Here is a 26,901-nt window from a genome sequence, read left to right as displayed (position 1 = left end):
AACCTATGTAGACATTCCATTTTTGGATATGCCTGGTTAGGTACATACCAAAGGGAACACTGTACTCAATGATAGGTATGATGAATGCTGAATACAGTGGAACAATGACTTCCCTGGACTTAGATGCCATACTTTTGTTTGTAAGTTGCGCAACATAGAATGATTTCCTCACCACTGTAGACACATGATGGTCAAAGGCTAGATTATTATCTCTGTGTGTCCCCAAGTCCCTGACCACTGGGTCAACTCTGAGGAGTGTGTTGTCAATATGATAGTTATCAGGGATGGATGACTTCCCAAAGGATACCATTACGCATTTGTTGGCATTAATTTTAGTCCATGGCTCTGACACCAGTTGTGTGTCTGTGTCAGCCCCTCCAGGAGAACATTTGTGTCAGTGTGAGCTTCAATGATGCAACTTTAGTCAGCCAGAGGCCACTGACATCAGCCTTGACTCATGAGAAGCAAATGCCAAAAAGGAGTGGTCCAAGGACTGATCCTTGAGGGACTCCACTTGTGACTGGCCTCTTTGTAGAGGTGGGTTCCCCAATTCTAACTTCCTATGTCCTGTCTGTGAGCCAGTTGGCTATCCACCAGATGACATATGTGTTTGTTCCTAACCTCTTCAGTTTGTTAACAATGCCCGAGTGGGGCATTGTGTTGAATGCCTTGGCCAGGTCAAGGTAGGCAGTCTGAACGATTTTGCCCTCATCCATTGCTTTGGTGACCTTCTCAAAGAAGTCCACCAGGTTGAGTAGGCATGATCTGCACTTGACGAACCCAAACTGGGTTGGGTCCAGTTTCTGGAGGTTTATTATATTCTCCAGTCAGAAAAAAATAAAAAAAAAAGAAGAAGTGCAAATAAAGTCTGAAATAGGACTACATTTCCTGACTTTACTGAGACAAGCAAATTTACCTGTATGCATTATGTACATTTAAAGAATGGAGACAATACCACAGATAAGAGACAGAATAATAACATAGGTCAATAGATTATAGAGTATGACCCCTGTTACAAAGTAATTAACAGTTTTAGCAGTTACAGGCTTAAAATAAGTTCACAGGTTCAAATGTCAAGTTTCAAACTCCCTGGCCTTACACGAGTGTGTAGTATACACACACACACACACACACACACACACACACATATATATATATATATATATATATATATATATATATATATATATATATATATATATACACACACACACACACACACATATATATATAGATATATATATATATATATATATATATACACACACACACACACACACACACACACACACATATATATATATATATATATATATATATATATATATATATATATATATACACACACACACACACATATATATATATATATATATATACACACACACACACACACACACATATATATGTATATGTACATTATATATATATATAGATAGATATATAATATATATATATATATATATATATATATATATATATATATATATATATATACACATTATATATACACATATACATACATGGGTCTACCTGATTTAACCAAATGCTTCAAACGCCGACAACGAGAACACCGACACTGGAAGATAGACAATGGAGAAGACTGAAAGTTGAAAATCCCTACGCTGAGAACACCAACATGTTAAGGTAAGTGTGCGGTAGGGACGGACGTTAGGGTCAGGGTGCGAGTAAGGTAAGTGTGTGATAGTGACGGACGTTAGGGTTAGGGTGCGAGTAAGGTTAGCGTGCGATAGTGACGGACTTTAGGGTTAGGGCAGGATTAAGTGAGTTAGGGTTAGGGTGTGGGTAAGGTAAGTGTGCAATAGTGACAGACTTAAGGGTTCGGGGTGGATTAAGTGAGTTAGGGTTAGGGTGCGGGTAAGGTAAGTGTGCGATAGTGACGGACCTTAGGTTTAGGGTTTGGGTTAAGGTTAGTGCATAGATAGTTGTGTATGTAAGGTTTACTGTAGGTTTGTATGGTGTTTGGTGTGCTTGTGTTGTGTGTGTGTTTTTTGGAAAAGGTATTTGTTTTGTTGATTGTCGGGATTGTGGTTTGTTGGGCAGGTGAAGTTTTGTGTTTTTGAACTTTCGGTTTTGTGGTGTCGGTTATTTTGTTGTCGGTGTTTTGGCGTGTTGGCATTATCAGGTAGACCCACACACACACACACACACACACACACACACACACACACACACACACACACACACACACACACACATATATCACACACACACACACACACACACACACACACACACACACACACACACACACACACACACACACATCTAGGTAAGGCACTATTCCAAAGCCATAAGACATACTCAAATACATAGATAATGACCTTGTCTGTATTTTTACACAGTTGACACAACAGTAATTCATAAAACGACCTTTAGAATGGGAAACCAATTATGCTGTCCTTTTGTAGAAATCATTTCCATTCAGTTGCTCATATACTATACTGCCAGGGAATGCTAGGTCAGGCTGACTTCTAAACGCTTCCTCTAGAAGCAGGCGATGATCTGACAGTGATCACTGAACTGAAGGATGTGAATTAGAATGTTGGGAAGTTTAGCTGAAGGTATGAAATTTAGTTTAATTTTTAAAGAAATTGAAAGTACAGTTGTATAACTGTAATATTAAACTTAACAGTAGATGCTCAGATGAGCACTGTTGCAGGAGCATTAGCTATATGGGTTATATCCTGTCAAGGATATAACAACTGGGTCAGCTTCCAAAGCTTTAAGGTACCTTCCACGCACCCAAACTCTCAGGCAGCTGAAGGTCAGCTGACTAAAAGAAAAGTCTGGGCATAAAGCCCTCAAAAACTTCCCTGCCAGGAGAGAGGGTGAGGCAGAGCCCTTAAATGACAATGTTAGAAACATCAAAAAATAAATGTCCTTAACTTGGCATAAAAAGCACACCAAAAACAAGAGGAAGGAGAGAGGGCGAGGCTTCTGCAGCAGTCATCATTCAAACATCTACTGTTAAGTTTTACTTACACAACTGTACTATGGTCACCATATTGATCACTGCTGCAGTAGCCTTAGCTATATCGGTGAATTAATTTAGCTAACTACGTTTGAGAAGTGGAAGGAGAAAAGTCCAGAAGCCCCTGGAGAATGGTCCTAGGAAAACATGATCTGGACCTAGAGAAGGAATCAAACTTATAGTGTTTTGTAAAAGCATGTACAGAGGACCAAGTAGCAGGTTCTAGAATACTTCTAGAAATCAACCCTTTCCAAAAAGCCGTAAATGAAGCCAAGATCTTTGTAGAGGTGGCCTTAAACCTGCCTGGAATAGTTTTATTATGGCGAGTATAACAGAAGGTAATATCATTAGACAATCATTTGAAAATAGTTTGTTTTGACACAGGATGTCCCCTTCGTATCTTCACAGGAAATATATAGGAAGATCTGAAAGATTTAGTTTTGCCAAGATAGTACCAGAGTTGTCAGGGAGCATCCAAGATATGGAATATCCTTTCTCTCTCTCATTTTAGGTTCAGGAGAGAAAACGGGGAGATGGATAGTTTGGCTTAAAGTAAACTCATTTACCACTTTAGGCATAAAAGAATGATTAGTTCTCAAAGAAACCCTGTCTCTGTGGAAAATGAGGTAAGGAATGACTAACAACAGAGCTTGCAACACAGATGCTCTTCATACAGAGATCAGAGGAATCAGTAAAACTGTTTTTCATGTTAAGAATCTCAAATCAGCCAGATTAGCTTGCTCAAATGGTTAAAGTGTCAGCTTCTGTAACACAAAATTAAGATCCCAAGGACAGACCACCCGTTTTCTTGGAAGCCTCTTATGAAAAACCTCTTTCAAGAACATTTTGAAATGAGACTGCACTGAAATAGGAGCATCTATGGGCAGACATGCTCAAAAAAGAAGTTATGTACTCACCATAATGTTCCATCTGAGTAGTTATACTTCATTTTTCTGCAACCTGTGGATATACGGGTCCGTATTGGATCCGAGCCGGCAACTTTTTTTTTTTTCTAGCATCTGCTCCAAGCTCCGAGCTCCTCCCCTTACCCATAATGCCCTTCCATCTCCTATCTTCCCTCAGATCAAGTTTGCTGCAACTAACAGTATATATGCAACTCAACCCAATAACCAACCTGAAAACAGGATAAGGTCCGGGGGATGGAGGGAGGGAATGTTGCAGAAAAATTAAGTATAACTACTCAGATGGAACGTTATGGTGAGTACATAACTTTTTTATCTGAAGTAGTTAACTTCATTTTATCTGCAACCTGTGGGACAGAGTCCCCAGCTACTCCGATCCTGGGAGGCCCTTATGGAAGGATATTCCTGAGCACCGCAGAGCCAAAAGATGCTCTACCCCTTGAAATCAGATCCAGTTTGTAATGGGAAATGAAGGTATGTGAACTGGCCATGTCACTGCTGCACAAATATCATCCAAAGGTACCCTGGACCAAAAAGCAGCAGAAGTCACCATGGACCTGGTAGAGTGAGCCTTAACTATACTAGGAGGAGATAAACATTTTGCTTTGTAAGCATGTGAAATGCAAAGAGTGATCCATCTGGCTAAAGAAACTTTAGAAATAGCTTTACCCATAAATGCTTTGGAAAAGGAAACAAACAATTGGTCAGTCTTGCATAAAGACTTCGTTCTACGAAGATAAAAACGAAGTTGTCTATGAACATCCAACAAATGGAGTTTGTATTCACCTTTATTTTGAAAGTTTGGAAAGAAAACGGGCAGATTAATGGACTGGTTTATGTTTGCTTCAGATGCCACTTTAGGTAAGAAGGAAGGGTTAGTACAGAGGGAAACCCTATCCTTATGGAAGACCAAATACGGAGGTACGACAGACAGAGCTTGAAGCGCAGAAACTCTCCTAGCCGATGTGATGGCGACTAGGAAAGCTGTCTTCCAGGACAAAAATTTTAAGTCCACCAAAGCTGCGGGTTCAAAAGGAGGGGCTACCAATGCCTGTAAAACAAAAGTAAGGTCCCAAGGATGTACAGAATCCTTGACAGGGGGCCGTAGCAGAAACATACCTTTAAGAAAAGCCTTACACAGCCTAGAGGAGGCTAAGGTCATGTTGTCTTCACCAACGTGAAAACTGGAAATGGCTGCCAATTGTACTTTCACTGTGGAGGAGTTAGCTCCTTGCTGAAAGATACCAGACAGGAAGTCCAACACCGCTGGAACAGGAGCTGTAAAGGGATCTATTTCTCTCTGTGAAGCCAAAATGGAAAAGCTCTTCCATTTACTGCAATATAGTTTCCTAGTAGAGTCTTTAAGAGAGGCCACCAGAATGGATTTTACCTGGGATGAAAGACTGGAAGTCCTGGCAATTAACAGAACTGGAGCAACCAAGCTGTTAGCTTGATGCTGCCCAGATCAGGTGGACGTGTCCCCGACGGATGGGAAATTAGATCTGGGCAGGGATCCAGAACCCACGGGGAGCTAATAGATGAGACCAAAGGAATGGGAACCAAACCTGATGAGGCCAGAAAGGAACAATGAGGATCACTTTGCACCGTAGTCGGCAAGCTTTCTGAAGAAACTTCGGAATGAGAGGTAAAGGTGGATAAGCATACAGAAGCCCTGGGGGCCAAACATGGACTAGAGCATCTCTGGGGACTTCCCCTGGTGAGGGAATCAGAGCAAAGAACTCGCTGCACTTCGCATTGGAAGGAGATGTGAAGAGATCGCAGCAAGGCTAACCCCATGCCAGGAAAATCTCCTACGCTATTGACTGTTTCAGAGACCACTCGTACGGCATCAGAATGGCCCGGCTCAATCTGTCAGCTAAAATGTTGGAGTGCTCCGGGATGTGCGCTGCTATCAGACACCAACCAGTGGAAATCGCCCATTCCCACACTCTCATGGCCTCGCGACATAGTGGGTAGGATCTGGTTCCCCCCTGCTTGTTGATATACCAGACGACCGACATATTGTCTGACTGAATTGCAATCAATCCGAGAGGGAGGACTGTGTGAAAGGCTTCCAACGCTAAAAGCACTGCCCTCATCTCTAGAACATTTATGTGCAAATTGGTCTCTGTCTGGGACCACGTGCCTTGGACTGTCCTTCCCAAACAGTGTCCCCCCACCTGAGTTGGGAGGCATCCGTGGTCACTGTGGTTTGGACTGGTGGTGACGCAAATGGCATCCCTTTGATATCTCTGGTGAAGTTAACCACCAAAGAAGAGATGTCCTGCAGACGTGACTGATCTTGATCGGAAATTCCATGGGTAGGTCTATCCAAGATCACTGGACAGCCAGAGTCCATTGAAGAACCCGCATGTGAAGGCGCGCATATGGAAGAATAGATATGTCGGCAGCCATGGAGCCCAGAGCCCGGAGAACCTTGCTCACCTTTGAAGACTTGGAGTTCACTATCTGAGCTATGTGGCACCTGAGATGTAGAATCCTGTCTGGAGTTAGGAATACCTTCATCTGCAAAGTGTCTAACCGTGCCCCAATGAAGTCTAGAATTTGTACTGGTTGCAAATGGGATTTGTGAACATTGACTGTAATTCCCAGTAGGTCTGCTAACCGAATGAAATAATCTCAGGCCAGACACAAGTGATGCTTGTGCGCAGCAAAGAACCAGTTGTCCAGGTATGGAAACACCTGAATACCCTGAAGCCTCAGGTGAGCCGCTGCAACTGCCATTACCTTGGTGAACACCCTGAGGGCTGTGGTGAGACCAAAGAGTAGGGCCCTGAACTGAAAGTGACTGGCTCCCAGCCAGAAGCGCAGAAACCTCCTGTAGCTCCTGCATATTTCGATGTGGTGGTAAGCATCCTGAAGGTCTAATGAGCACATCCAGTTGCACTCTCGGAGATAAGGTAGAATGGACTGTAGGGTGACCATCTGGAATTTCTGTTTTGCTACTAACAGGTTTAATGTTGATAGGTCTAGAATGGGCCTGAGGTCCCCTGTCTTTTTTGGCACCAAAAAGAACCTTGAGTAGACGCCTAATTTGGACTGATCGAGGGGGACCTTTTCGATGGCTTGTTTGCGAAGCAGCTTTGAAACCTCTAGAGCTGCGGCCTCCCTGTGAGTGGGTGGAACATCTGGGAGGTGTTTTGTAATGTTTGGAGGGGCAATGAAAGGAATAGAGTAACCTCTGGATATTATCTGAAGAACCCAGCGATCTGTCATAATGGACTCCCTTGCCGGTGGGTGTAAGGACAATCACCCCCCGACTGCCTCCAGAGTAGGACAGTCACGCAACACCTCAGGGCTGCTGACCGGTTCTATCAGAGAAGGGTTCTGTAGACCCAAAATTCCTGGGACACCCTCTACCTCTGGGTCGGCATCGATCCTGTCCCCCTCTGCCTCTGGGGAATAGCTGTCCTGAGAATCCCGGGAAAACTGAGATTTTCAGAACCACATCTTCTTCTGCCCTCTTTGATTCCTAGAGAAGGACCGTTGAGGGTTAGAGAAGCGGACTCCGATGGCAGACAAAGTCTTTCCATCCTTTTCACTCTGGACAAGTGTGTCATGCATTGTCTTCCCAAAGAGGGAAGAACTGTCGTAGGGAGCATTGATAAACGATGCCTTGAAAGAGTACACGAACTGACACAATCTGAGCCAGGCATGACGCCTCATGGCTATGCCTGTCCGAGTCGCTCTAGCTGCTCCTTCCATGGCGTGGGAAAGTAGCTGCATAGATGTATTTGAGACTGACTTCAGAGTAGACATTTTCAGCAAGAATAGCTGTCTGTCCTGCGGCGATAAAGACTCTGGTAGTGACTCAGCGAATTCCGAAGCAAGGTCTCGCTGAAGTCGAATCACATGTGCCAAATAATTCAGCACACGGATAGAAAAAGTCACTGAAGAGTATACGCGCTTCCCAAACCTATCCATCGACCTGGACTTCTTGTCTGAAGGGTGGACTAAGGAACTCTCCTGTGCTAGTTCCTTCTTTACGGCCGCTGCGACCAACATAGCATCAACTGAGGCTCCTTTCAACCAGGGTTGTCTATCAGGAGGAGGAGATAAAACCTTGTCAGGACATTTGGGGATGGGCTCTACAGTGTCGGGCTCCTTCCATGCCCTCATAGTGATGAGGTCCACCAAGGGGTCTGCTGTCGGGGACACCCAGGAAGTAGATGGGCCCATGCCAAAGGCCTCCAGGAACACTGACTCATCCCCAGAAGGTTTTGGGGCTGACCAACCTCCCCTCTGGCAGAGGATCTCCATAATTTCTCCGAAGGAGACGTCTTTGGGAGGTGACCTGGGGGAACCTTCTCCTTCCTCTAACTCAGTGTCAATGGTGAGGGACTCGGGGGAGTCCAAGTGCCTCCTTTTGCACTTGCACTTGCGGTGGCCCTCTTCAGTGGGACTTTCAGAAGGGGATCCTCGAGCTGCAGGGGTTTCCTCGGGGAAAATGACCTGGGGATCCTCTGGCACGGGCTGTCCCTGAGACAGGATAAAGGGAGTCGTCGCCAAATCCAGGGGGGCCTGGATGGTATCTGAGGGGATGGGCTGGGGTCTCAATCCCTGGGAGAGAATCCTCTCCACCACTTCGAAGGCCGAGGGAGAAGTCCTCCCCGGATTCGAAGTGGGGACCGGAGCCGAAGACAGGGTAGCCTGAGGTCCGAGGGAACAGATCAGATCTGAAAGTGTCAAAGCCGAAGAATCCATTCTCCCGGGTCCGACTCCCTGTCCGCGGCTCCGAGAGTCACTCAGATCCGAACAAGTCGGATCCGAGGAACTCAAGGTAACAGCCGGAGTCGAGGTTTGAGGAACCGTCGGCGCCGAGCTACCAGCTCCGAAGAGCCTTGAATCCAAGAGCCCCGAAGCCGAAGCACGGATCGGGGAAGGAAAGATGGGGCAGAAAAGAGGCATGGAGGTCGCCTCTCCAGAGGGAGAGGGACCTGGCAAGACTCCCATCTGAATTTGGGCCTGAAGAAATCTCTGCATCATCCTGTCCATATCCATGTCCGATAGGATCCGAGTCGACCTCGAAGAGGCCACCGACTCGGATCTGGCTGGTCTGTGCAGAGGGGTGGAGGGCCTCAGGTCCGAATGTTCCAATGGCTCTGGTGAGAAACGCGGTGACCAGAGCCGAGGAGAAAAAGGCCGCATGGTCTTAGATGGAAGGCTGAGAAAGAGCTCCCTGTCTGGGGATCTCTTGCGATGCCTGTCTTTCTTTTTCTCCCTTTCTCCTTTGCGTCTTTCCTTTTCCTTCTCTTTTTCTTTTTCTTTATCTTTGTCAGACTCGCTGACTGAAGATCTGTCCTTAGAGGACCCATCGCCAGACGAAGAGGGAGGTTGAGTCCCTGTCAGGGGAGGTGCACTAGCGACCGAGGCCGAGGCAGAATCCAGCATGGCAACAGGGAGAAGGCCTTTGGTAACTAGCTTGGCCTTACAATCCCTAAGGGCCCAAGGGTTGAAGCCTGAACAGACAGCACACAGAGTGGATAAATGTGCCACTCCTAAGCATATCACACACAGAGTGTGACCATCGGCAGGGGAAAACTTATGGCCACACTCTGTACATTTTTTGAACACAGGCTTTGGCTGGTCAGCCATAGTCCTGCACTCAAAGGTAAAGGTACTACCTTCCCCCAAAAAAAAAACACACACACAGGTAGGGGAAGGGCAGGCCTGACTACTACTCTAATACAAAACCTTTTTTTTTACACTAACGACCAACGCGTTACTACAAAAGGGGAGGAAGGGTAATCCTAGACAAGCACACTTTGATATAAGCAAAAGTTTCCACTTACTATCCCTCTTTAGCTCAGAGCAAAGGAGACCACGATGCACACTACTGGCGTGGCAAACGAGATCTGAGGGAAGATAGGAGACGGTAGGGCATTAAGGGTAAGGTGAGGAGCTCGGAGCTTGAAGCAGATGCTAGAAAAAAAAAAAGTTGCCATCTCGGATCCGATACGGATCTGTATAGCCACAGGTTGCAGATAAAATGATGTTAACTACTTTAGATCTGTCAGTACATGAACCTTGACAAAGAAATAAGAAAGACCATAGGTTAGTAACTCACATAAATATTGTAGAATCAGAGAATAACTAGCCCTGAATGGGTGCTGGTTCTATTGTTGACACCAATTAGAAAACCTGTTCCATTTAATAATAATATATGATTTTCTAGAAGCAGGCTTTTTTATCTTCATTAGTACCTGTTGGAGATTCTCAATAAAAATGAACCTAAAAAGAATTAAGACCCTATTATCTGGGCAGTTAGTTTAAGCTGATTGATGTTGGGCTGTATTAAACACCCCTGTTCTTGTGTGAGTAGATTCAGTCTGTGAGAACGTTTGTGGTAACTACCCCTGGCCATTTGCAAAAGAGGGGAGAACCATGGCTGTCTGGGCCAGAATGGAGTCACCACAATGATTTACGGGGATTCCTTCTAAATCTTCAGAAATACCCTGGATATAAGTGGAAAGGATGGAAAACCATACAGGAACATTCCTGTCCAAGGAAAAGAAAAGGCATATGTCTTTCATGCATTCTTGCACTGAGTTCAGGAACAGAATCTTGCCAGTTGATTGTTCAGAGAGAACGCAAATAGGTCTACTTGATGAACTCCCCACAAATGGATCAAATCTTGGAAGACTTCTAATCTAGTTTCCATTCGTCAGGGTCTGTCCTGGTCCTGCTTAGCATGTCTACCACAGTTTTGCTCTGACTGAATGTACTATGCCTGTAGAGTGAGATTGTGCTGGAAAACTATATCCCAATCTAACACAGCTAGTCTACAAATGGGGGTACTACCTGGTTCCTCCTAGCTTGTTAATGTATCACATGAATATGATACTGTCTGTAACTACTTGAAGAGGTCTTGGGGATCAAAGATGGTTTGGTGACTTGAGTGCCTTGGTCAGGTCAAGCATCTCCTCGATATTTATGTGCTTGCTTCTCTCCATGGTATCCCACACGCACTGCCCTTTTATCCCTTCTGAAACTGTTCTCCAAGCAAAGTCTGATGTGTCTATGATGTCTGTCTACTTTGAAGAAGGGAGGCACCTAGATTTAAGAATATCTGTTAACTCCACCAAAATATTTATATTCTGACAAACCCCAGCACCGGGATTTAAAAAGATAAAGGCTGCTGCTGCTGCTATGACCAAAGAAGTTTCCTAAACTACTGAATCTTTCTCATGTGGAGTCTTGCCAGGGGTATCATGAGAATCACAGATACCATGAGACCCAAAATCATGAGGTATTCCCTCTCAGTGACAAAAAGTCTGAGTGGAAAACCTTAGAAATAGATCCAGATAACGATCTATTTTTTCCTGTGGAAGAAAAGCTCTTTGAACTAAGGTGTCTAGCTGACATCCCAGGAATACAAGAGTCAACAAAGGCTGTTGAATATTCTCTTGGAATTGCAGCTTGTGTAAGAGATCTCTCACCCAAAGGAGAGGTCCCTGACACTTTAAAAAAGATTTTGTAAAGATAGGCAAGTTATCTAAATATGGAAAAATGTGGATACCATATAGACTGCAATGAGCTGTAACTGGAGCTGGACACTTTGTGAACTTTTTGGTGCAGTGGATAGTCCAAAGGCTAAGGCAGAGAACTGATAATGTGATCCAGACACACAAAACCTTAAGAAACTTCTGAAGTCTGGATGAATAGGGGTATGATGGTAAGCATCTTTTAAGTCTAGTGTTGCCAGGAAACTTGAAAGAGAAAGAAGAGTTAGGTTGTAAAGTGACATCATTTTGAATTTTAGTACTATCACAGTCAGCTTTAAGAAAGAAAGATCCAGAGGAACTTTCTTACACAGTCTCGTTCTTAGTAGCTGTTGGCACTACCACATAATCTACTGCAGGACCCTTGCTTCAATGGTGACGGTCTTTGGGAGCAGCCAAAATCTTGCTGGGTTTTTAAGGGATAGGCTCAGTTATGTCCAGTTCCTTTCACTCCCGGGAGGAGATCAGATCTGTCATCTCATTGGCTGGGGGAACCACCCAAGAGGTAAACGGGCCAGAACCAAAAGCCTCAAGTAAAACTGATTCCTCTGGAGAAGGTACCTGGGAGGACCAACCCCTTTCTGTCTGAGAAGTTTGAGAGTCTTTCTGAATGAAATGTCCTCAAGTGGGGAATATGGGAGTACATTCTCCCTTATCAAAGTCAGTGTTAGTGGTCGTCAGGGATTCTGTGAGGGAATCCAAGTGTCTCCTCTTACACTTGTGTTTCCTGTGAACTTCCTCTGAGGGATGCTCAGGACATGACTCAGAAACTGATATTGTCTATCCTGGGTGGATGGACTCAAGGCTCCTGGAAACTGGCTGTTCTGATGGGACCAGGACATTAGGCTGTGGACCCTGGGAAACCATAAGAGGAAGGGTTGGATACAATTTTGAAAGGGTAGACCTCAATCTAGTCTGATAGAGTAATCCCTCAAAAGCCTCCAATGCTGAGCTCAACACAGATCTGGGGAGCCTTGCTGTCAGGGCCAAAACTCCCAAAGATGGCTCAACCCTAGAAGCCATTCAGCTGGGAAACAAGTCTGTCACTGGAGCTGAATTAAAAAGTGCCAATGCCCCTAGAGGAAGAAAAGTATCTGAAGACCTCAGATCTGATCCTACCCTACTGGAGTCAATGCCAATGGTTTGGCTCTAAGACTCCAACACAGTCAGAGCTGACTTTGTCAGAGGACTCAATGGAGTCGATGAAGTATGGAGCCTCAGCTCCGATCCAGATATGCCCTGGGCAAGAGTCAGATTCAGGGACTCTGATCCAAGAGGTTGAATCAGAGAAAGAGCCTTTAGTGAGTGAAGGGAAGAAGTGGTTCTTCCAGATCCGACAGTGTTTAGAGATGGAAGTACCCCCAACTGGATACAAGTCCAAAGGAAACACGTCATCATCCTGCCCATGTCAGCTTCAGTGAAGCTTCAAGAGAACCTATGTGATATCAGAGAAGACGGAGAGGAAGGTGGCCTGGAAGAATAAAAGGGTCAGTCGTGGAGGATTAGAGGCTGTGGCCTAGGGGAGATAGGATCCAAAGAAAATCTTGGTGGAGTTACAGATCCGATAACTACTGGATCCAAAAAGAGCACTGGCTCCAAAGAACTAGAGATCCTGGCCAGTGGAGCCAATGAGGGTAGTGGACCCAGAGAGCTCTTATCATAGGTCATAGGATCATATGAGATTACTAGGCTATCAACCCAGAGGTCATTTCAAGCCTAGCCATTTCATCCCAATGTAATGCCATAGAAATGTTAGTTAATACCCAAGACTGCATTTAGTAATGACTGCCCATGCCCAGGAGGGTTGTGGGCACTATTCCCGGTAAAATTTTACGGTGCCCCATCCACTCGTCTAGGTCACTTTTGAACAGTATCATAGAGGTGCTCTGTTACATGTGAACAGGTTGTCTATTCCAAAGATGTAGCAGTCACTCTGAGATAAATCTGTTCCTCTAGCATGTCCTATTTAAATTTCCGGCCATATTTAGGTCCCTGGAATGGGTGGCCCTAGTCCCGTTTGATTTATGAATATGCAGCAAGTTCATTAGGTTTGGGTCTGAAATTGGTCTGTAAGCCAGGCATAAGTCTCCCCTAAGAAGTCTATATGATACACAGTAAAGTGACAGGGACTTTAGTCCGTTTGTGTACGGCACATGCTGACGTCCCTTGATCTTCTTTGTTAGAGACCTGTGAGGTCTCACCAGTTGCTGCAGGTGCTTTGTACTGTACATGCCGAATGGGGTGCTATACTCACTTATGGGCCGGATTAGTGCTGAGTATAGAGGGGTTGTAGCCTCTTCTGCTTTCGAGGAGATGCCTTTACTAACCAAGTGTGCTACACAGAAAGCCTTCCTTACTACAGTAGACACATGGTGGTCGAAGTTAAGGTCACGGTCAACTTCTGAACCCAAGTCCTTTACCACTTCATAGGTACTTAGGGTATTTTTGTTGATTTGACAGTGTGAAGGTACACTGTTTGTGCCCAAGGGAATAATGATGCATTCCTTTGCATTCAGTTTGAGACCATGACTAAGATACCAGTTGTTGGTCTGTGTAAGATCCTCCTGGAATATACTTTGGGGATTCAATAATTGCCCCCAGTTTGCAGTTGTCTGTAAACTTGGTCAGCCACAACTTCTTAGTTTTGACTTTAACTTCTGAGAAGTATATACCAAACAGTAGTGGGCCCAGCACTGACCCCTGTGGCACCCTGCTAGTAACAAGTCTGCTGGTTGATGTGGAGTCAACCACTTTGATAGTGTGTGTCCAGTTTGTGAGACAGTTATTAGCCCATCTTACAATGAAGGGGGTTTCATTCAATTTGCTAGATTTATTGGTAATGCCTGAGTGTGGGATTGTGTCGAAAGCTTTTGCCAAGTCGGGGTATGCTATGTGCACAGATCTGCCCTCATCAATGACCCTGGTCACATTTTCGAAAAAACCCACAAGATTCAACAGGCAGGATCTGCCCTTGATGAAGCCAAATTGCATAGGATCCAGTGTTTGGAGGTTGCCTATGTCTTTATTTATGAGATCCATAAATATACGTTCCATGGCCTTACAGATGAGGCTGGTCAGGCTTATGGGTCTGTAATTCCCCGGATCTGTTCCTAGGCCACCTTTGTGGAAGGGAATAACTGTTGCTGTTCTCCATTCCACAGGAACAAAGCCTGTGGTTAGACTATGATTGAAAAAATGAAGTTATGTACTTACCAGAACGTTCCATGTGAGTTGTTCATCTCGCCTTCATTCTTTACTGATGGGTTCAGTCTGAGTCGGCCAACTGCAAAGCTCAAGGTCTTCAAATAGCTCAAGGCCAAGTCCCTATCCCATGATACACCTAGGGTTACCTCAGATCTTGTTTGCTGCGTAATAATACCATATGTCATTCTTTCACTCTCAAAAAAGGGTACAGAAGGATTGAGCAACCAGGATGGATCCAGCACCTCGGTCATCTAACAGCCCAGGAGGGGGTATGAGGGAGGGAAGTAAGAATGAAGGCGAGATGAACAACTCACATGGAACGTCATCTTAAGTACATAACTTCTTTATGTGAAGTTGTTCTATCTCGCCATTCATTCTTTACTAATGGGTAGCGTCCCAAGCACCAGCAATCTCGGGTGGCTCACGGGAGTATATTTCTCAGGACCATGGATCCAAAGGAGGCCCTGTCCCTGGAGGCCTTGTCAACTTTGTAATAAGTGATAAAGATATGAGGTTTTGACCAAGTGTCTGCTGAGCAAATGTTATCAACAGGAAGTCTGGCAGAAAAGGCAGATGATGTAAAAACTGTTCTGGTTGAGTGAGCTTTAATTTTATGATGCAAAGGCATATTGGCAGCGGAATAAGCAAAGGAGATACAATCAGATAACCATTTAGACAGAGTTGTTTTAGCCACTGGTCTACCCTTCCTGGAGTCTAAAAATGAAACAGTGTTGGTCTGATTTTCTGAAATCTTTTGTTCTATCCAAATAAAATCTGAGCCGTCTGTGAACTTCAAGTTTGTGCAGCATGTACTCTAAACTGTTTGAATGGTTGCGGAAGAAGACTGGTAAATCAATAATTTGATTGAGATTGGTTTCAGTGCAAACTTTGGGTAAGAATGAGGGGTTTGTTCTAAGAGTGACTCTGTCAGCATGGAATATCAAATAAGGAGGCTTGATGGATAAAGCCTGAAGCTCTGACACTCGGCGGGCAGAAGTAATAGCTACAAAAAATATGGTTTTCCATGACAAAAATTTGAGGTCACAAGAGGAAGCTGGTTCAAATGGTGGAAGAATTATGCGGGAAAGCATAAAATTTAGATTTCATGGAGAATAGCGAGATTTCACAAGCGGCCTAATATGAAAGGTCCCTTTGAGAAATGCTTTGGATAACTTGTGAGACATAATATTTAATCTTTCAAATCCAAGATTAAAATTAGAAATAGCAGCCAGTTGAACATGAACTGTTGCTGCTGCAGCTCCTTTGTTAAAAATCATAGTCAAGAACTCTAAAATGGAGGCCATAGGGGCTTGATAAGGATCAACATTGTTTTGAGGCCCATATAGAAAATTTTTCCATTTGATACGATATAGCTTCCTAGTAGAAGATTTATGAGATGATAAGAGGATTTGTTTTGTCTCATTGGAGAGTTTATGGAACCTGGCTATGATGGGAATTGGAGCAGCCAAGCTGTCAGTTACAGGGACTGCAGAGAGGGATGAAGTTCCCCCGATGAGTGTGTCAGAAGGTCCGGAACTAGGTCCAGAATCCAAGAGTCCTTCAAAGATGATGTCGAAGGAAGGAGAACCAAATCTGACAAGGCCAATGAGGGGCTATGAGAATGATGGTCCTTCCCAGGGTTTTTGCTTTCTTTAGAACCTTGGGTATCAATGGGATCAGTGGAAATGCATAGAGGAGACCCGGAGGCCAATCCTGTACAAGTGCGTCCCTTGGGGCTTCTCCAGGAGGGGGAATCAGGCCAAAGTAGCTTTTGCATTTTGTGTTCATGTCACTGGCAAAGAGGTCGCAGCAAGGCTGGCCCCACCTGTGAAATATCCTGTCCGCTATTTCTTTCTTGAGGAACCACTCATGGGGCAACAAGATTGCCTTGCTCAGCTTGTCTGCTATCAAGATGGATATCGCCGGGATGTGCATTGCCAACAGAAAGTGCTGGGTGGAAACAGCCCACTGCCATACTCTGAGAGCATCGCAACAAAGGGGGTAGGACCTGGTTCCTCCTTGTTTGTTCAAATACCAGACAACCGACAAGGTTGTCTGTCTGAATTGCAATCATACCCAGAGGAAGAGAGTCCTGAAAGTTCTGCAATGCCAAAAGTACTGCTCTCATCGCCAGGACATTGATATGCAGATGTGTCTCTTGATCGGTCCATGTGCCTTGGGCTGTTTTTCCCTGAAAATGCCCCCCACCCTGTCAGGGAAGCGTCCGTGGTCACTGTGACCGCTGGAGGGGGTAGCACAAATGGGCTTCCTATCATGACATAAAGTGAGGTCAACCACCACTGAATATCCTTTTTTGCAGGAATTTCTGATCATTCCTGTAGCAAGCACAAAGCAAGTCCAAATAACAGGATAGCTGGATTCAAATACAGTTGGTTTCCTTTATTTTCACAATAAAAACTTACTCACTTCGTTTATGGATATAATACTTGACAATAATTACATCTACTTTGAAGGAGAATACTACAGACAAAACGCCGGTGTGGCGATGGGGGCAGCCTGTGCCCCCATGTATGCCAATTTAGTACTCCTGGATTGGGAGGGGCAATTCATTCATAATTCCATATGGATGAATTACATCAAAACATATGTCCGTTACCTTGACGACATCTTCCTATTATGGGTTGGTGATTTAGAAGAGCTGACCAGGTTTATAGACTATATTAATGGTACGACTAGCTACCTTAAGTTTACATACCAGTTTGACAGCAGGGGTATCAATTACTTGGATGTGTACATATACAATGATGGGAAATCCTTCCAGTCTAAAATGCATAGGAAGGACACATATAGTAATGGATATTTACACTTTGAAAGTGCACATTCTTATAAAGTCAAACGCAATATAGTCAAAGGACAGTGTATAAGGGCGGCTAGAATGACATCAGTAAGGGAAGATATGGAAAAGGAATTGTCCTTTATAGGGAGATTATTTAAAGAAAAAGGCTATCCAGTGGATATGATTAGAGACATTACTACATACGTATCACAAGAATGGGGTAAAAAATATATACCCCTCTTGGGAATTGGTATAATAAATAAGAAAGAGAGAAATGTAAACAGTGATAATTACAAGAAAGCCTGCATAGTCAAATATGGAAAACATACAAATGAGGTAAAGGATATCATTGCTAAAAATTGGAATATACTAACAAGTGATTTAATGATAAAAGATAAGGTACCTCCTAGACCACAATTTGTCTATAAAGCAGGCAATAGTCTGAAAAGAATTATAGAAATAAAATATAATCATTATAAATTAGATAAAGTGAAAAAAGTAGGGACAAAAAAATGTGGACATTGTAATTACTGTAGATATATATTTGAAGGCACAAACATCACCTTAAATAATGTTACACATACTAGGATTACATTTAGGCATGGGAATTGTCTGACGAAACATCTGATTTATTTGGCTATATGTGACACATGTCAAAGCTATTATGTAGGGAAGACTGATCGTTTTTTTAAAAACAGAATATATGACCATATATATTGTATCAACAAACAGGACACTAACAACGCCTTGTCCCGTCACATTATGAACGATCAAGGATGTGTAGGATTCAAGTTTGCTATACTAGAGGTGATAACACCCAACCCTAGGGGGGGAAATATCAAAGCCACAGTCAGTGAAAAGGAGATTAAATGGCAGTTACGACTTGACGTAGCTACACCCCCTGGATTAAATGAAGTTATCCCCACCAAACCCCTAGTTAGGACATAGTATCTAAAAGCCTATAGCCAACAGGATTTTTCCAATAGCAAGATGGAGTATTTATCATTATTATTACTATTATTATTTAATTTTTACATATGTGTGATTACTGTAGATTTTCTTATTTTTATAAGACTACATGTCAGTAGGCTAGTACATTTGTCTCAGACTGATAGCTTTAGATAATATAAGAAATGGCTTGACAGAAGATCTAGCAGCATTGTTTTTCTGCATTTTTCTGTATTCACTGTTTGTTATATATACATAAGACAACACATGTATATTATATTTTTTAAAAGGATACATAGAATATTATGTTTATAGATATATGCTTGATGTAAGAATTTATTGAACCTATAATGTATAAGTAATATTCCAGTCATTAGTGACAAATAGATATAGTCTATTATAACTTCATCAAAATGACTGCAGGTTTCCTAGTCTTTCAGCTTTTAAATATTTTAGCTATGTGTTTTTAACAATTGAGACATACAATTGTAATATTTTATAAAAACCTCCTCTCCCTTTAAATTTTGTAAATAATGACATATACAATTGAATAATTGATGTAAAAGGCGGGCTTTTTTATGTATATAACTGTGAGTGATTCTATGTTTTATGTTCTGAAGAAGTCTAGTTATCTAGATGAAAGCGCTAAACCTTAGTTCTTCCATCTCCGTTTTTATTGTGAAAATAAAGGAAACCAACTGTATTTGAATCCAGCTATCCTGTTATTTGGACTTGCTTTGTGCTTGCTACAGGAGTTGTATTGTTGCAATACAGGATAATTTTTGGTTAATTTCTGATCATCATCGTGTGAGACATGGGAAGCTTTTGGTAAGACCATTGAGTGAACAACAGCTATTGTAGTATCTGCATGTGCATACGAGCTAGTGGTATGGCTAGAATTGCTGTTGCCATTGTGCTTAATAATTTCAGAACTCCTGATGCTGGTGCTCTGTCTCTGGATATCAGAACGCTGACATGCTGACGAAGAAGAAGAAAGACTCTTTCTATTGGACGCCTTAGTGTGGTGGTGGTGGTGTCCAGCTCTGGCCCGATAAAAACGATATGCTGCAATGGCGACAAGGCAGATTTTTCTGAGTTGATTGTAATGCCCAGTTGATTGCAGAGTGAAAGAGTGGACTCCCTGGCCTGAATGAGTTGATGCCTGGTGGTGGTGGTAAAGAGACAATCGTCTACGTACGGAAACACCTGGAATTCTAGATGCCTCAAGTGAGCCGTGACCACTGCAATGCATTTGGTGAACACTGTGGGGGCTGTAGTGAGACCAAAGGCAGGGCTCGAAACTGGTAATGATTGGCTCTCAGCCTGAAGTGCAGATGATCCCTGGATGGCCTGGCCATTTTTATGTGGTAGTACGCATCTTTGAGATCTATCGAGCACATCCACTTGTCTTTCCCTAAGAAGGGAAGTATAGACTGAAGCGTGACCATCCGGAACTTCTTTTTCTTTACATATTTGTTCAGTCTGCTGAGGACCAATATGGGTCTCCAGTCCCTCATCTTTTTTAGAATCAAAATGAATCTTGAGTAAGTTCCGGATCCTGTCTGGTCTGCTGAGACTGGTTGGATAACTCTTTCTTAGTAACGTTTGGACCTCTACTGTTGCCTGCTCCCTGTAACTAGGTGGAACATCCAGGATTCTTATGGGTGGAGAAGTGTGGCAAATGGGATGAAGTATCCTCTGGAAATGATACTTTGTACCCAACTGTCTTTTGTTATTTTGAGCCAGGTATCTGGATACAAAGATAAGTGACCGCCGACTGCCTCCAGAGCAGAACAGTCGGGCCTCCTTTCAAGAGTGCTGGTAGGGCTCTGTTGCCCCGGTGTTGTGGACCCCCTCTGCCACCAGGGTGGAGTCTTCCATTATTGCCCCCTCCTCTGCCTCTGCAGGGGGGTTTACCACGTGTGTCCTGAAAGGCTCCTTGGGCTTTTCGGAACCACATTTTTCCTCCTCTTTGACCCTTAGGATAGGGTCGGGTAGGGGTGGAAAAACAGACCCCCAATGGCAGAGAGAGTCTTTCCATCCTGTTCACACCTGGTTAAGGTTTCCTTCACTTTAGGCCCGAAAAGGGACTAGCCATCAATCGGAGTATTCACGAAGGATGACTTGAAGGGCTCTGTGAAGGAACACAAGCGCATCCACGAGTGTCTCCTAAGAGCAACTCCTGTACCCGTTGCCCTACTCATTCCATCAGCTGCATATGAGATGAGGCACATGGATGAGTTTACTATAGAATTGAGGGTAGCAAGCTGGGCAGCAACTTTGTCAGTAACTCCTGCAAGCTACTGTACCCTGAAGACTATCTCCTAGCTCTTTAAGGAGATCTCTTTGTAACCTGGTAAAATGGGTTAAATAGTTGAGCGAACAAAGAGCAAAAGTTGCTGAACTAAACATGCGCTTCCCGTATCTATCCATGATCCTGGAGTCTCTGTTAGGAGGATGAACAGACGAGGAAGTCTCAGACATTTCCTTTTTGGTGGCTGCCGCCACCACCATGGCATCTACTGGAACACCTTTTGTTAAGAACGATTTGTCAAGAGGGGCAGAAATGAATTTATTAGGCCTCCTAGGGGCAGGCTCCATAGTATCTGGAGACTCCCATGCCCTTCGTGAGACCAGCTGCAACAGCTCATCGAAGGGCAGAGACACCCAAGAGGTGGAGGGCTGAGACACGAAAGCCTTCAGGAGAACCAACTCATCCTCAGTAGGGCTTTTGGACTGCCAGTCATCCCCCTGCCTAAGGATTTCAAGTATCTCAGCAAATGAGATATCTTCAGAGGGGGACCATGTTAGAGACTCCTGAGGGCAGTCTAGATGTTTCCTATTACACAATATCTTCCTGGGGACCTTATCAGTGGGAGCTTCTGGTGAGGTCTCAGAAGAGCAAGGGCCACCCAATGGGGCTTCCTGAGGCTCTGAGTCTCTACACTTGGTCAGGATGTGTGAGGCAGAAGCAGACACAGGTGCTTTAGGGAAGGAGAAAGCCAAACCTGAGGTCGAGGACTGTTTAGGTGACATGACTCTCCTCATGGCATCGAAAGCACCTCTGCTCCAATGCGAGGGAACCGATGGATCCGAAGAAACCGTAGATATCCCCGGCACCGGGACAGTAGGCTATGAACCAGAAGTAGGAGCCGAGCTCATCCGAGTCGAAGCCCCGATAGGCAGAGTCGGAACTGACAAGTCGGTCCGACTATCCTCCCCGGAACCGACCAAGAAGATGAGGCTCCTAGAGTCCTCGACTGGCAGCAAGCTGAAGACACTGGAGCAGGTGTCAGCTCCAAGGGTTCCACTATCAATAGGTCTGACTCCTCCAGCTCCGAAGGACCAGCATGGCTCAGAGGAGGAATAGTTTGAGCTGCTGCAAGGGTCTTCGGCTCCGAAGCCATCTGGGTCGAAGCTTATAAAATTTTTGCCAAGGCCGGTGCCGATAACAGCTTCTGTACCACATGATCCACATCCAGATCTGAAAGGCTGATAGAGGACCAGGAAGAGCGCACCGAAGGTAGTACCGACTATAGTAACAAACTCTTAGGAGCTTCGGACACCGGTTCCAAAACTGGGGACCAGCTCTGAAAGGTAAAGACTGTCAGTTCCGATGGCAGTGGAGATGAAGTAGAAGATTTCTTTGATTTCTTAGAGTCTGAAGTCTTAGAAGACTTTGAGGACTTGCTAGATCCATCTTGGTCGCTCAAAGCTTCTTGAAACGATGGTTTCAACAACCCTCTGTCAATAAGTTTTCTTTTCTTTTCCTTGAGGAGAAGGAATGGCATATAGCACAGCTATCCTGCAAATGCAGGGCTCCTAGACAGTACACACAATTTACATGGCTGTCTGTTACAGACATCTTTTGGCCACACTTTGGGCACTTTTTAAAACCAGACTTGGGCTGCTTGTCTTGGTCAGCCATTGAAAATCTGGAGAAATATTACTGTCACCACAAAAAATCCTAACAGTAATTATCCACAAAAAAGCCTTAATAAAATCAGGCTAAGTCACACACACACACACACAAATGCAAATGTAAATAAACACACAATATAAGCAGACTATGCAGAAAAAAGGGAGATAGCTGCTATAAGATACAACACACTGTCTAAATATTCTAAGAAATATCCAAGTCAGACAAGATAACTGTTAATTACAAAAACTATAACAGTAATAATAAATTCTATCCTTTTCTGAAAAAAAATGAGGATAAACACACCGCACAGCAAAGAACTATACACTATTTATTAAAAAATGTGACAAAGGGTCACTGACTAATTAGAAAAATATTTTAAACTAGGCCTAAAACAAGAGGCCAACTAGGAAATTTTTAAATCACACTAAGGGAAGGGATTAAAATGCTGTAAGAGCTTTATAAAACTATTAAACTATCTAAATATAAGTAATAAGTAAGTAAACAAAAAAATAACAGTTTTACTGGCCCGAGCTAATGCAGAACCTCCGATCTATTGCAGCGGCAAACTAGATCTGAGATAACTCTAGGTGCATCATGGGATAGGGACTTGACCTCTAGCTATTTGAAGACCTCGAGCTTTGCAACTGGCCGACTCGGAGCCAAGGGATCTGCTCCGAACCCATCAGTAAAGAATGAACGGTGAGATAGAACAACTTCACATGGATACTTAATGGTGATGCTAGTTCATGTTTTAACCTGTTTAGAAGACAGCTGGGATGCCGTCTGGTCCCATAGAGGCTATGTTTTTTGCCTTGGACAAGGCTTTGATGACCTGTTCTCTTCAGATATGTAGGTTGGAGGGGGGGTTTGGAGCAAGGTTTGTGATAGATTTGGAGGGGATGGGGGGATGACATTTTTGCCAAACCTATCTGCCAGCATGCTTGCTAGCTCTGTAGGGTCAGTGTGTGTGATACCATTGGTCACTAGTCCTGCACATGCTTGGGTTCTATCCTTTAGGCTACATATGTAGCTGTAAAAGTTATTATGGTTATCCTTGGCTGTGCTAGATAAGCTTTTCTCAAAGAGGCCCTTAGAGGATTTGACAAGTTGTCTTATTTGCCTTTTGAGGCTGAAGAGGATGCTTTTCCATTGTTGGGGTTTCGCCTTTGTTTTCTTGGACAGCAACTTTTTGCATTTATTTTAAAATTTGTTGATGCGGGATGACCACCATGGCGGCTTGTTTTTACTTGGGACTGTCACTTTGATTCTTTCTGGTACGTCCGAGTCTATACACTTATGCAAGTGATTGTAAATAGGGCTTTAGTGTATGTTTTAGTGTAGTTACCACTTTCAGCTGAGGTGGGGCTCAGAATGCATTTATACCTTTGCCTAGGAGGGTACAGTTTGCCTTGGTGAAGTTTTCTCATCTGATTTCACCCTTTGTGAGTTCTGGTGTTAGGGTCAGCTCAAAGGTAACTGAGTTGTGTTCAGATTTAACTAATGACGGTCCGACAGTTGCAGTAGTGCATCCATTTGACATGTGAGGACTAGATCTATTATGTTTGTTCCTCTTGTAGTGGCATGAACAATTTGTTCCAGGGCATTTGCGTTAACAAAGTCAAGGAACTTTTGCATTAGCTGGTTAGGGCTAGAGTAGGTTTCTCAGTTGATGGTGGGATAATTGAAACCCCCCCATAACCAGAGTGTACAGTAATATATGTATTGTCTCCACTTTGGTCAAGTAGGCTGCGTGCACATCATGACTCATGGAGGTGGATCTATAACTGGCTATGACTTGAATGGGTGTCTTACCCACCATAACCTGAACTTGGAGTAATGTCATGGAACTGTCCAGTCTAACAAGACGGGAGGTGAATATCTTTAAACACCACCTCCTTTGGTTCTTACATGTTCATTTTGCAGTCTGAAGGTGTGGAAGGTATTGTAGCCTTGCAAGGCTGGGGTATTCTCTGAAGCCATGAACCAGGTTTCTTTGACTGCTCAAATATCTACATCTTCCAATGATGGAAGTGCTTCCAGGGTATGCAGTTTTTGGTTTAAGCTCCTAGCATTTAGCAGCATGACCCTTACTTTGTTATGATTGGCAAATTTCATGTCAGTAACGTTGTTTTCGAGACTTTGCCTAAAAATGGCACTATGAGGGAGGCAAGGACCTTTGCCAGCACCCGAAAGGCTAGAGGTGCCAGGTGCAAACCATCTCTGATAAAGCAGTGAGGTTTGTCGACCATGGCTTCCCAGGCTGACAGCAACTGGATGTCCTTTGAATGACACCAAAAACTAAGCCAATTATTGAAATCAATCATTTTTGTTTATACTGTGGCATCATTCTAGGTGAGGGTAGTATGCTGCTCAAGGCTAGGGACATACCTGCTTGGGGCATGTACACAGAGAGCTCAGTTATGTCTGTCTTCATCTATTTTTTTTTTTCTTGATTTAGATTTTGCCGTGTCTTTTTCTTTCTCCATCTTCTTTTGCTTATCCCTGGGTTTTAAAACCATTTTTGAAGATGAAGATGGAATGGGGAAGAACAAGCAGCTGCAGACTTACCTGATCCTGAAGAGGGCTTCTTTCATGCTGTAGGCTGAAGGAGACCCTTTAAAATCAACTTGTTTCTTCTTTCCATGACGACTCATTACCCAAAAGCCTCACAGATGGAACAGGCAATATCCAAATGTGAAGGCCCAAGGAAACACATGCACTTCCTGTGTGCGCCTGAATTAGGTAGCTTGTGGGAGCAAGCTATGTATTTTTTAAAACTGGAAGGTTAATCCACCATCCTTATGGTAAAAATAAAGAAGAAAAAGTAGTAGTAAGTGTCCCAGAAGATAGAAAACCTTAAAACTATAAATAATATTATAAATGTAAGCACTTGGTAGCTACTCTTTTTTCTTTCAGCTTTTTATGAAATAAGCCTCTGAAGGAACAAGAAGGAAAGAGAAAAAAGGGTTAGGAAACAGCAAGAAGAGAAGAGTTCAAATTTAAACCCATATAAAAGGTCCCTATCTGTGTATATGTTTTTCCCAACAAAACCACACCTGAGCACCAAGATCTGTCAAGGGCCTATGGCGGCAAACGAGATCTGGGGTAGCTCTCTCCTTATACAAGGGATTATTTGTAAGAGGAGAACCAGAACTAAATCTCTGAAGTGGCGGAAGGTGGATCAGAGATCCATACATTAAGGAACAGACAGAAAAGGCAACAGCATATCACTGTTTCAGCCTACACTAAACTATTTCCCATCCCTCTTCCTCCTACTTAACTAATGACTCACCTAACACATGCACCTCATCTGCAGCCCACATTATTAACCTTTTATATATCATCTTATGGCCCTTTCTTGTGCTCTTAGATTATCTAACATTCAGAGAAGGTATTTGTATGTGTGTGTGTGTGTGTGTGTGTGTGTGCGTGTGTGTGTGTGTGTGTGTGTGTGTGTGTGTGTGTGTGTGTGTGTGTGTGTGTGTGTGTGTGTGTGGTATGCATATGCTTTTTTTCACATGTATTTTCAGAACTCTATGTCTAGGTAATGTTTGCTGATAACAATATTACTGAAATAACTTTATGACAGATCCACCACACATCATGGACTAGAAAAAAATCAGCTTGGGTCAGACTCATCTACCACTGAGCATATTGTGCAGGCAGAGCCCAGTCACATGCCTCTCAACTGTACAGATTTTCACAGAATGTCCAAATTTTTGCCTCATATTTTGGGTCTGTTTTTCATAAAATTGTGGTTTTCTGACAGATTATTGGCAACTCATTAAAGAGTGAAGTTAAAAAATAATCCCAGACAATTATGTTTCAGACTTTATACCCTTCAGAAAATACATGCTAATGCAAAACCTGTTATTCTGTCAACTTTCTAAGTTTGTAAGAGTAATATTTAAAAATTGTCCCTGTTTTTGGGCCTTTGTCCCACTTTTATGTATGGCTTTGTCCAGATTTCTTGCTCTAAGAGGTTAAGAAGTATGACCCCAGACACACTCTTAAGTCTGTAGTGTATGTAGTGTTTATCTTACTCTTTCTGTATATTTTTCACTGTGACCTTATCATCCCCAATTGACTTATCTGTATTTTTTAGATGTAGATGCCTTTAGCCCTCTGCATATGTCAGAAAAAATCCTGCTGAGGCTGCTGAAGCATCCAAATGTCATCCAGGAGCTAAAATTTGATGAGAAGAATAAGAAGGCAGCAGAACACTACCTCTACCAGCGCAACAAGCCAGTGGACTATTTTGTCCTCATTTTACAGGTTAGAAGGACAGCTACATAATATTTATTATCCATTTATGTTATACGATGTAGAATCATGTTTACCTGTAAATTTCCTAGTGTTTATGACCTTATTTGAATTAAGGACAGAGAGACAGCATTGTGGGAATAATGAATATGAATATACAAACTTAAAAGAAGTTGTTGACAGAGAGGACTGGTATGCTGAAGTTTTTGAGGTCACGCACAGTAGGATTCAACTAAATGACTAGAAAAAAAAACATTATTGCCAACTTTTCACTTTTATGTATTCTGTATTTTATCTTATATTCCTGTTCTAGTTTAAGTCAGTCC

The 26,901-nt window shown here is 43.3% G+C and overlaps 1 protein-coding gene across 1 annotated transcript in view; it reads left to right on the top strand.

The window, feature by feature from the left end:
* LOC122789270 (metal transporter CNNM2-like) overlaps positions 1 to 26,901 on the top strand; it is a 783,502-nt gene that overhangs the window by 359,577 nt on the left and 397,024 nt on the right. The window contains exon 3 of the mRNA XM_044056573.1: positions 26,418 to 26,587. Coding sequence (XP_043912508.1) covers positions 26,418 to 26,587 — 170 coding nt within the window. The remainder of the gene's footprint in view (positions 1 to 26,417; positions 26,588 to 26,901) is intronic.

Source organism: Protopterus annectens, chromosome 14.part0, assembly GCF_019279795.1.
Source record: "Protopterus annectens isolate FY-2018-M chromosome 14.part0, PAN1.0, whole genome shotgun sequence".
NCBI classification, from domain to species: Eukaryota; Metazoa; Chordata; order Ceratodontiformes; family Protopteridae; genus Protopterus; species Protopterus annectens.
Note: the sequence above shows the minus strand (reverse complement) of the source record. Positions and strands in the feature narration are given on the sequence as shown.